Source organism: Hemibagrus wyckioides, linkage group LG25, assembly GCF_019097595.1.
Source record: "Hemibagrus wyckioides isolate EC202008001 linkage group LG25, SWU_Hwy_1.0, whole genome shotgun sequence".
In the NCBI taxonomy this organism is placed as follows: Eukaryota; Metazoa; Chordata; class Actinopteri; order Siluriformes; family Bagridae; genus Hemibagrus; species Hemibagrus wyckioides.
Window position 1 is genome coordinate 19653511 of NC_080734.1, and position 12331 is coordinate 19665841.

General features: G+C 39.4%; 1 protein-coding gene across 3 annotated transcripts in view; it reads left to right on the forward strand.

Moving 5' to 3' along the window:
* The window catches only part of cdc42bpab (CDC42 binding protein kinase alpha (DMPK-like) b), a 63484-nt gene that overhangs the window by 11493 nt on the left and 39660 nt on the right, over nt 1-12331 (forward strand). For all 3 annotated transcript variants that reach the window (XM_058378878.1, XM_058378880.1, XM_058378879.1), the window contains exons 2-5: nt 5803-5894; nt 7983-8066; nt 8370-8465; nt 10434-10582. In XM_058378878.1, the coding sequence (XP_058234861.1) occupies nt 5803-5894; nt 7983-8066; nt 8370-8465; nt 10434-10582 (421 nt within the window). The remainder of the gene's footprint in view (nt 1-5802; nt 5895-7982; nt 8067-8369; nt 8466-10433; nt 10583-12331) is intronic.

Genomic DNA, 12331 nt, shown 5'->3' on the forward strand with positions numbered 1-12331 from the left:
GTTCATTTTTTCACAAGCTGTGTGATGTGGAGGGAAACAGCCTGTGGGTTAGAGGAAGGTTTAAATACACAAGAAGCTCTTAACGTCACAGATCTTCCTGGGAATCATCTTAAGTGTTTATTTTTAAGGTATTGATACATAAATGAATAAACTTCTATGGAAAATGAGGTGATTGTGGCAAAGAAAAACTCTTTGAGGGACATGAGGAAGAATCCAGGACTCCATATGAAACCAGTCGGTTTTTTAGTTTAGTGGGTCATGTTAATGCTTGGCCAAGCCACTGCTGTGGTCTCCAAGTGCTTCTCTCCACAGCAGTCCCAGATAACGCCAGGTAGTCCACGTGGGCCATCCTCAGCGGCAGTGAGCACCAAGCGATGAGACTCCAATCAGAAGTAGGGCATCAGGATGGATCAGGCAGGTCTGGAGAGCAGAAGCAGTCAGGAACACTGGGAGCTCAGGAGCAGCATGTGTATCCTGACAAAGAGACAGAAATAAAGAGTACTGTCCTGATATGTAGCTTATATAACAATCTGTGTCTTTTGGTTACTTTTTGAGAGCTTTGGTCAAATTTTGGTGCATTTCTATATTCTTATGCTAATTTTGGAGGCCATCTTTATGCTACGGTCACTTCACTCTCATTCTCCGGATAATATGCCAGTTTTTTCGTTCGCTTTCCTGCTGTTTGTTTTCTTTTAAAATCATCATGACCAGCTAGACCCGATTTCACTGATCCATGTATTTCTTATTTTGTAGGCTTTCTCGACAGGGAGATTCATTAATGAAGCAGAAATGCTGATCTAACATCTGGGTTTGTTTAGTGGAATAGTTTGACAGAAGGTTTTAAGTGTAGATGCACAGAAGAAGAGATAATACAAATAGATGATACTTGGACTTCCTGTTTCATTTGAAAGTATTTCTCATATGTTTTCAATTTTTAAAGAATGTCATATACAACTCAGAATTGGTTTATTTGCCAAATGTACAGAGGAATTCGAAGCGGGATGTGCTCCGAGTACGGTTCATTTCTGCTTCGTGTTTGGCGCTTGGTGAAGAGTCTCAGTCCAAAAAGCCTCATAAGAGCTGAAGCAGTGAGCTGATTGAGCTTTCAGGGCGAGAGACAGTGTGAACGCAAACTGAGAAAACTGTGTTCTCTTTCTATCAGCCCAATTTCTAGTCTTTAAGTGGACTGAGTTTGTTTTTTTTACAGAGAGACATATGTGAAAGCACCCTTAGTAAATCAGCAGAATAAAGAGAGCGAAGCATCTTATGGTGTGTTCTCACTAGCGAGCAACAAAGCGACAGGAGACTATTAATAATTTATATGTGACACACAGAGCCGTGACACCAGCAAGCTACACTGTGACGTGTGTTGAAATTTCTCAACTTTATGCAAATTAGACTTGAATAATTTGCCTCATCAGTCATGTGGTGTGTGTGGTACATTTTTCAATTTCTGCAGTTAATTAGTTCCTGTTTGACTCAACTGCTTTTTCATCTTATTAAATTTCCGATCTCTCGTTAAATGTGTCTAGAGATGTTACAACTGAAATAAAATAAAATAAAACTTGGAAGGAAAAAGCAGAGATTGAGGTCGCAGGAAGCTTCAGCTGCTAATCTGCTAATAGCTAATATCAAACCTGCTATGTAAATCAGATAACTAGTTCTCACAACGAGTTATGTGTTGTTGAATTTGTGTTTTGTTAGCTTGGAGATACAGCATAACCATATTCAAGTACACGGTGGTGGTGCTAGTAATTAGTGGCGCACACCGCTAATCTATTGCTAATGTATATCAAATGACCAATTTTCATAAGTGTTTCACTTTTTACAATAGCACCATTAGTTTAAAATATATTTTAGAGGCAAATAATTTGGATGCTGAGGTAAATCGTGTGCTGTGAGCTGTTTGGCTAATACTGTACCAGTTTCTCATCAGGACTGAACATTCTGAAAATTTTTGACTAAATTTAGATTTTTTAGTCTTTAATTTTGTAGTTTCTATGAAGATGGCAGTCAAGCAATATTTTCAACTAAATACACCAAGTTACACTGCTGTTGAAAAATGTGTTTCTGTTTAAGGAATAAATATGAAAGGCTCCATGATGCACATCACAGAGCTTCTTTTCCCCACATGTCCTTCACCTGAGGCTCTGAGAGTCCTGGATTATTAAGCTCTGATTTTTTGTAAAAACTGGTTCATACAGATGTCTAAACACAATGTCTGCGAGATTGTGTCTTTTTGAGACTGAGGAACATTTTTAAAGCCGGAGAACATTTACTTCAGAGGTTCAGTGTAGCTGTGAACTCAATTTAACGCCCTGCTGCATGTGGATTGTGTATGAATGTGATACTTGGGCACATTTCAATATGTTTAGATAGTATGAATGATTTACAGTTTCCCCCCTATCCCTGGTGTGTGTGTGTGTGTGTGTGTATGAGAGAGATTCCCCACAAACTGCATGAATTACAGGCCTTTACTCTGTGTTTGATTTTGACCAGCTGTTCTCTTTTAATATCACCGTCTGCCTTCGCATCACATTCTGCCCATGATTGAAAGCCCGCAGTTTCAATTTACATCTGTAATTCATCGATGGAGTGCCACAGACTATTCGAAAAAGTAAACCACTAGAGAGTTGCTCTTGTGGTTCTTGCAGCTCTCAAGTCTCGTGTGAAGCCGTGCACGCTATTTATTTTTATATTAATTAAAAAGAAGATTAAAAAGATAGCTTTCTTCCTTCCTTCCTTCCTTCCTTCCTTTCCTTTCCTTTCCTTTTCTTTACCTTCTAACAATGTATGTTAAGACAGTTATGACTTTATCTGTATGTTTGATCCCATTGTCATGCTTCAGAATGAATTTGATCAGACTCCTCCCTGATGGTAGATCATGATGAACATCTGTTGAATATCTGTCTATACCTCTCAGCATTGAGAAGACCGTTCATTCAGCCCTAAGCATGAAAGGAGTCTCCACTATCCTTCACTGTTGCCTGCAGACACTCATTCTTGTACAGCTCTTCAAATATTACACATTTTGTCTAATCAGTCCACACCACCTGCTGCTGTTGTTCTGCAGCCCAGTTCTTGTGCTTTTGTGCATAGTTGAGTCGTTTAGCCTGATTTCCTGCCAGAGGTAAGGGCTTTCCATCTGCAAGTCTTCCATGAAGACCATTTTTGATGGAGTCCTGCTGGTTTCCGCCAGGTCTGAGCTGATGACTCTTCCTTTAATCTGCTCCACTAAGTTTCTTTAGTGACTGCATCTGTCACTACCTATTTTTTTTGTGCTTGGACACCACATCTGGAAACACCTGCCTGCCTTGACAAGCCTGCTGATGCTGTTAGACCACCTCATGTCGTGTTGCGGTGCTCGGTCTTCTTTAGCACTCTCACCATGTCAGTAGATCATGGCTGTTCCTCATCCAGTTTTATTCTTCCCAAACAGCTTTTTATGTTTCAGCTAATGATTAGGTTTCAATAGTATATTGTTGATCCTTAGCAGCTCTTTAGCTTAACTGTTTAAACATTAATAGGATTATATGCTTACAAAATCCCTGACTGTGTGAACGTTTACTGGAGAATTGATGATTTTAAAGGCAAAGAGTGATCACGGCAAATAGTGATTTGAGGTTTTTCCTGATGTTTACACACTTTGTATGCTGTTGACTGTTAAATATAAACTATAAATATTAGTTTTAAAAGTGCCCACTGGAAAAAAGGTAACTGAATTTGCTTAATTAATTATTTACTGAATCGGTTTCACGTGACTGAACTGAGTAACATGAACACAATTAGTTTTTATTCATATAACACAATGTGATATCACATATCCTGAATAAAAGCAAACACTGAGCTGACACTCGAACCTTGGGCTTTTTTGTTTTTTACACTACACTATTTGCCTGTGCATGTTTTACCTGCCTCATTAATTTATGTATTCTACATGGAATTATCACTCTACTTCATTCAGAAACTTGTTCAAGTTCATTAGAAAATTGTTTAAGCAATTAAATCATGTTTTGTTGAGAAACAAGTAATAATATAATGTAACATACAAATAATATTAACATAAACAAACAAGTAAAAAGTAAATTATACATAGCATTTTTAAAAAATTTGTCTGATCACATATTTACTGTGTATTTATTTAACAATAATTTAAAAAATGGTTAAAGTTACTCATATGTTACACATGTGAACTATGTGAAATATTATCCTGGAGTCATTGGTGTGTTTTTGCACTACATGCTGCACATCTCTGCTCTCTGGAAGGTGGCAGGGGAAGCCATTTCCCAGGTCCTTCCTTCTCCTCAAGGCGGCATTTTTGTGCTTTTACCTCACCGCGACCGTAAATAATTTCTCTTATGGCTTCCAGATGTCCCACTGCCAGATCTGTGTCACACACACACTCAGAACACGTACACACACACTCAGAACACGTACACACACACTCAGAACACGTACACACACACACTCGGAACACGTACACACAAAAGCATGTAAATACCACCTCATAGACATCTCCACATCCCTCAAATCATGAATTGAAAGAAAGACAAACTTACCTCAGCACTCACTGTTTCTCACGAGCTCACAAACCCTCACACTCTCTCCGTCAGTCTCGGGTGTGTTTTTACAGTCTCACCCTGCAGTTGCAAGTTCACTCAGGTCACTTTCATTCAGAATACAGAAGAGACCGAATGATCAATCCAGTATTTCAGTCTTCTGTGTACCAGGACACCAAAAACACAGATTCTGGGTTTAATACGACTTCAGATTTTCTGGATGATGTTTAACAACAGTGGAAGTGTATAAATACATACAGGTTTATTTGTGCTGGAAAACCTGATCAAAAAGAACATGATCTAGGTCAGGGGTGTCCAGTCTTATCCAGACAAGGCCAGTGTGGGTGCAGGTTTTCATTCCAACCGAGCAGAAGCCACACCCGAGTCTATTAAAAGCCAAGATCATTTGAGTAAACAGGTGGAATCAGGTGGACATCCCTGATCTAAGTGGACAGTGGACTTTTGCACCTAAAAAGAAGAAAGAGAGAAATATACGGAGTGACATGGGATGTAGACATTGACACTGATAAATGTATGTGAGTGTGTTTATTCTGTGAGATTACAGCGTGGTTCAGTATCCCACAATGATGATGAGAATATACTCTAGTAGAACTCCATGGCATATGGTGACTGACATAGTTAACTTAGTTAGTTAACAGTATAAATAATGTTATACATTTTATAAAAGATTTATTATTCAAAAGAATATACTACTTTTTTCAAACAGCAAGGTCAAGACAGAATCTGTGGTATAAAAATTACACACTTTAAATAAACACTTAAACATTAATAGCTTAGTAAATACCTAGTGCTGAAAAAATGTGCTGTGGCCACAAACTGGAACAAATTGCCTAGCGCATCATTATTAAAAGCATAAGCAGTGTTGATGTAGCCACTGTTCGAGTGCTTCCACGTGAGCTGAGTCTATGTGGAAGTGTACAGAGGCCTAGCTTGACCTTTAGTTTTTTCTAACTGGCTTTCTCCAGATGAAAACAGTCATGATTCTGATACACAACTGATGGAAGTTGACAGATTTTGGCTCTTCTCTAGTAGTTGTTGTTTATTGACTTCAGTTTCATTTCATTTCACTGGCCACCATGCTAAAGCAGGTTTATTTCCGTTCATCTGCATTTTTTTTAGTACATGGTTTCCTTTGGGTAATTAGAAATTTACCTCCACCTATTATTAGCAATGCTTTATTCATATTTTGATGCTGATCTCATCACATCTCGTCTCTCTACAGCCAAACCCTTCACTTCCAATGTGAAGCAGATGCGCCTGCACAAGGAAGACTTTGAGATCCTGAAGGTGATTGGTCGAGGAGCATTTGGAGAGGTACGTGTACAGCACGTGTAATGAGTTATTCCCATTTGCACCGTAAAGCTCATCGTATTATTTTAGCACAGGAGCGGGCTTTATAAAACAATGCCTTAGAGGATGCTATTAATATGCCAAGATGAAAAAAACCCCAAAATGCTGTAGGATAATCAGCTAACTAATCATAATTTATGCAATCTAATGATATAAAAGTGTCTTTTTGTTGAATTAGGTGAGGGAAGGCAACAGTGTGTTCCTCCATGTACATTTATTTTGCTTTCTTTTTTCTTTTTTAATTCTCAGCATTAGTCAGTGGGACCGTGATTCATAAATATGGAGAATATGCAGGTTGTAAAATCAGCTTCCTGTGTCCAAAACACATATTTGGTCAAGATGTTAAAGGCTTAAATGTGCAGTTTTTTGATGAAGGATTCTTTGTATTCATTCAGAAGATGAGTAAAAGGGCGCTCTTCAGAACTTCTGTAGAATAACTGGTAGACTCACTAGCCATGATGCATTGACTGGGGAATGTGTGGCAGACAGGTATGCCAAGAAAGCCAGTGCTTTTGGATGAGGTGCCTAGACCTGGTTGTTGAGCATTGGCCTTGTGAACTGGAGGGCTCTGGAGAGAAGCCCAGCGTTAAAGCCCCGATGCCTGGCTTAACAGACGTTTTTATTGGGGTTTTATTTCACAGTAACTCAGAAAACTTTGTGTCTCACAGCCTGCTCCAGCCTGTATTGCTTTAACACATGGAGAACGTTCTGAAGCCAGAGTCAAAAATCTCCAAGTGATTTGGCAACCTGCCGTGAATTAACATGGTATTTTATACATTTTAAATCTCGCCCTTCCTCTCAGACACAACTTGAACCAGCCATACACCACACTTTTTATATTATGAGGCCTTTTCCAGGGAAGTGAAGCCGAGGGGAATCGAGCAGGGAAAAAGGTCTCGGATGAGTGATCTTCACGCTCCGGGGGATTTAGTGGGTTTGAGATATTTGAGTGACCCCGAGTTTGGAGCAGGAATCAGCAGGTGTTTTACATTATTATTTCTGTTTATGTAGTAGCAGGCCATCCTGAGCCATCTAATTATAATACTTACCAGGACTAACAGGACTCCTGGAGTTCAAGTGAAAAACAAGTGAAATAGAAATTCAGCATGAAGTCGTTTACAAACACAAACAGTTCATAAGTTGCTCATCCTGAAATGACTCAGAAGTGGCCTTATTCTCTTAGAAACCTTTCTATGATTTAATCGTTTCACAGTATTGGCCTGATGAAAGTCTCAGACTAAGGAACTGGCATTTTAAATGTTAGGGAGCGAAAAGATCCGTGAAAGCTAGTCCACCATGAGTAAAGCCAGAGGCCAAGAGCAGCGCGTTCCCTCCCTGATCAAATCACCATGTAGGGAACAAAAACACGGCCAAAGAATTAGTGTTGTGTTACCGTATGCCTAGTGGGCACTGCAACTTTTGAAACCCCACACTACATGACATTTAGTGCCTGCGGTCTGTTGTGTGGTTGGTGTAGAGGTGCGCTCTACAGAAGTGAGAGCAACGTTTTCCTGGTGATATTCAGAGAAACCAGTCAGTGAAAGCTCAGGAGAAAAATAATCACAAAATTTGTCTGTGCCTTTCTTTCTTTCTTTCTTTCTTTCTTTCTTTCTTTCTTTCTTTCTTTCTTTCTTTCTTTCTTTCTTTCTTTCTTTCTTTCTTTCTGTCTTTCTGTCTTTCTGTCTTTCTTTCTTTCTTTCTTCCTTCCTTCCTTCCTTCCTTCCTTCCTTCAGTTATCTGGATGCAGTCCATGTACATTTGTCCTTGACATTGTATAATGAGATCCAGTGATTTTCCTCAGCAAAGCTGGCATTTTTTGAAACAATGCACTTAGGGAAAAAAAAGATTTTCATCTACCACTCACAGCACCTCATTATACAAAAAGTTGTGTACATGGAAAAATGAAATGCTTTGGAAGAAATAAAAAAGGGAAATGGCTAATAAAGTGAAAATAGATCAGCGTGATAATTATGATTCTGCAATGCAGATTTCTTTCTCCTTTTAAAGAGTTTATTATAGCTTATTAATAGCATAAAATGCTCTTGTTCACAGGTAGCTGTTGTGAAGGTGAAGAACGCAGACAAAGTGTTTGCCATGAAGATCCTAAACAAGTGGAAGATGTTGAAGAGGGCTGAGGTGAGCATCGCTTTATAATTCCAGCTTCACTTTTTCCAGTGTATCTCACACTAAAATGGCTCTGGGGTTTTGGACCTAAAGCTAATGATCTTTTCATATTTAACCTGAAATGTTTATGAACTGAGTGTCCAGTCTCGTAGATGAGCACTACACCACACTGATCCTTCTGCTTGATTTATTTTACTGGAAAAATAATAAGAAATAATAATAATAGTTTAATTCTAAAACTTGATAATGATCTTTAACAGTTTGTTTCTGGATTTAATGAACTTCCTGTGACAGTTTTTCACCTTAATTTCTCAGACGGCGTGTTTCCGGGAGGAGCGGGACGTCCTGGTGAACGGGGACAGCCAGTGGATCACCACTTTACATTACGCTTTCCAGGATGAGAACAACTTGGTGAGGAATTTCCCATGATTTCCATGTTGGAGTGTAATATTGTTGGAGTCAACATTAGTGCAGTCTACAGAGGAAAGAGCAACCACACTAGAAACTTTCTGCTTTTAGGAGATATTTAAAACCTTTACATTAAAAAAGAGGAAAAGATGAGTGTGGTTCCTGGCTGCTGTCTGGCTGTTGATGTCAGATAAGCTTTGGAAGTGAAAAGATGGGCTTGTCCCTGAGTCTACTGTTATAGACAGAAGGTTTCAGGGGAAATGATCTCACAGCTGGTCTGTGTGTGTGTGTGTGTGTGTGTGTGTGGATGCTTTTGACTCCTACTGAGAGAGACTTTCCCATGTCTGTGTTTACGGAGCAGTGAAAAGAGGGAGGGAATGTTTGTAGATTATCTGTGTGATTCAACTCTAACAAATGATTTTCTGAGCTGCAATGAGGAAAATCTGTTATGGAATTTTCTAAGGTTTGTGTTTTTCAGCGTCTGATTGCCCGTCTGTTTTCTAAGGAGATTGTTGATGAGACTAAACTGGGCACTTTAGTTGCTATTTTGATTAATGTGCAAGCAATTGTGTGAGGTTTTTGGGAAAATAACACGAAGAAAGCATGGCGGTGAGAGGATTTGAGGGATTCAGGTGAAGTGTGAAGAAGAAAATAGGTCTGGGTTGAGGGATGAGTGATGGAGGTGTAGCATACCCCTCGGTGTAGTGTAGAGGATAAACTTCCTTGCTTCTGTTGAGCAGTGAAAAAAATAAGTGAAGGCTGAATGAAAATATTGAGGAAAAGGAGAGAGGTGTTTTTGATAATGATCCTGTGCGCTATTACATTAGTGCTATAATGATCAAAGATGAGGAAGAGTTTTGCATATAGAATAATATTATTTCATAATCCTTTTATTTACAGAAGAGACACTAAAAGTAAAAAAAAAAAGCCACACAGCTGCCATGTTTCCACTTCAGGAACCTTTGGAAGCAACTTTTTCCAAGAACTTTAGTTCCATCAAGTTTGCTCTCCACAGCAGGCAATTTTCTGCAGAGCAGGAGCTATTCAGTCCTTCCAGGATTTCACAGTGTTTTTTTGTTTTTTTTGCAGAAAACTACTTGACTTGGTGAAATCACAAGCACTGGATTCTTCCTTTAAACTCCTAGCAGTGAGACACCTATGTAATGACTTTCTAGGACACACACGAATGGAAGCGATTTGGCTGAATGTGTTTTGTTGTCACATGACACGTCTCTGAACGAATCTGTCTGTAATTTTTAAAAATTCAGAATATCCCAGAGTTTGCCTGGTTTTGTGTTCGTTTCTTCGATCACAAAATCACACAACCTGAAATATTGTGCAGAATTTTCAGCACTGATTGACAGATCCACTATATTAAAATCCTGAATTTGGCTGAAAATCATCAATATTTTTGTTTTAGCTTTAGTTAAAACCGTTACAGAAGTGCACTGTTGTGTGCTTCATGTAGCCCGGGTGGCATGGAACAAGGAAATGATGGTTTGTGCACAGTTTATTTTTATTTTTTTAGAATCCACCTTTTCCTTGGTGAATCAGTGGTTAATGCTGCATTCGACAAGAGGTCATAACTTCCAACCTATGAATTCTCATTTCTGAGGTCATTTGAATGTAGCATAAGACTCTGGGTTACTGATCAGAAGGTCAGGGTTTCAAGCTGCTGGTGTTGTGTGTTTAAACATCTGTTTTAGAAGAACAAAAACATGGCTGAGACCTCACTTCGCCCCACACGTCTTCTCCTGTTCACTGTACTTTTTGTTGCTTGCTAAGATTATTTTCCATAATTACATACAAATTTCCCACAGTGGGATAGAAACCCAAACCGAGAATGAGTTTTTATGAATGGTTACATCAGTAATGTGTTTCAGTCTCTAATGCATTAGCTTATATTTCTCTAACTGTCTTGTGCATTTCCAAAGTCTCATCTTTTTCGTCTTTCTTCTTCTCTCTCTGCAGTATTTGGTGATGGACTACTATGTTGGCGGTGATCTGCTGACTTTGCTGAGCAAGTTCGAGGACCGCTTGCCTGAAGACATGGCTAAATTTTACCTGGCAGAGATGGTTCTGGCGATCGACTCTGTGCACCAGCTGCACTACATCCACAGGTGAGCTGATGTACCTCATCACCTGGCCGTAGTGTAGCATAGATCCTGTTTTATTTTTGAGTTTTGGGATGTTTTGACTTCAATACTGTTTCCATTATTGTAAAGCTACTGTAAAAGTCATAAATATAGCTATAGTAAAACTCAGTCATTTGTAATGAGAGTAAAGTGGGCGTGGCTACACAAAGAAGTTGAGCTGAATTTAAATTTATGCAAATAAGAAGCAAAGCTATGTGGCAATTTTTTCCCTATTATATGAATTTTCTATTTCCTGTGTTTATGTGAAAACTTGACGTGTTTGATGAATGTAGCAGCGATCGTGAAATGCAAACAATGTTTGTGATTTATTATAAATTAATACAATTTATACACAAGTCCTTTCTCAATAACTGAAGTAAAACATCTGATTTGCGGTTGAAATGAGCAAAAGCTCTCAAACGATGTCTGATTTGTGGATTAACATATGTGTTTTAACATACATTCTGTAGGTAGCGGTGCAGTTTGTGTGCCAGACACTAGCCATGCTCCAGCAGGGAAAGTTTAAGTGATTTAGCTGACATGCGGTTTTTAAAAAAACTGAAAACACAGGTTTAGTTATTTCAAAAAATCCTGTCATAATCCTGCTTAGAGTGTGAAATGTAGTACGCTGTTTACGGTAAAGATTTCAGCCTCGACAAAGAGCCGCTCATGAATAAAACTCATGTCAAGCGAACGCTGTGGTGTAACAGGATTGTCTTCAGTCAGACAGACACACGTCTGAGTGTCGCTGGGAAACCTGTAAATACACAGGAAGTGGCTCGTTCTCGTTTGCTTAAAGACGAACACCAGTAGCTCCGAGCTTTGCTGTGATTGATGTGTTTGCGCTCGTGAAGGGTGGGACTTTAATCAACCCTGCAGAGAGATACACACAACCCCCTCCCCACCTAGCCCTAACCCCGCCCCCTCCCAACACCCCCTAAAACACATAAACACATTCTCATGTGTGTTTATTTTTATGCACACCCCCAACACACATACATACACACACGCATGTTCTATTCTTGCCGTGATAATTGCATGCTGGTTTTGGGGTTAGTGGGGGGGAGCAGTGAGGCGGTAATGATGGGGTTAGAGGTGTGGTCAAGCTTGCTCCCGTGAGACTTTGGCACATCTAGCTATAGGAGGGTGGGGACGGCGTGGTCAGATCCTCTGAGAGCAAACAGTGCGTGTGTGTCTGTGTGTGTTCTCATGCTGAGTAACATGTAAAAATACCCAGTGCACAAGCATCTCTGATGTATATTTGTGTTTCAGTAAAAATAACACAGACAGACAGAAAATATCCAAATTGCGGTTCGCTAAGACAGAACAGCGTATGTGAATAAATAGTAAATAAGTACAGGCTAGAAATGGCAGCGCAGCACACACTTTCTCTAAAACCACTCATATTTAGCTTCATATGGTCTCTTCTGAAAGTACTGGAACAGAAAGGCCAGTTCTGTTGTTTTTCTTATATGCTGAACACATTTGAGTTTGAGGTCGAGGTCAGAAGATGAAAATGACACAATAGACCAGAATTTAACTTCATGATATTTACATCTACATGTGTTCTACATATACAACTTATAACATGGCACCACTGGTGGCAGACCAGGCTTTTTTTTTTTTAAGCTGTGCAAAAGTACTGGAACATCCATCTGTCCATCCAACCTCTTATCCTACTGGGTTGCAGGGAACCTGGAGCCTATCCTAGGAGACTCGGGTCACAAGGCAGGG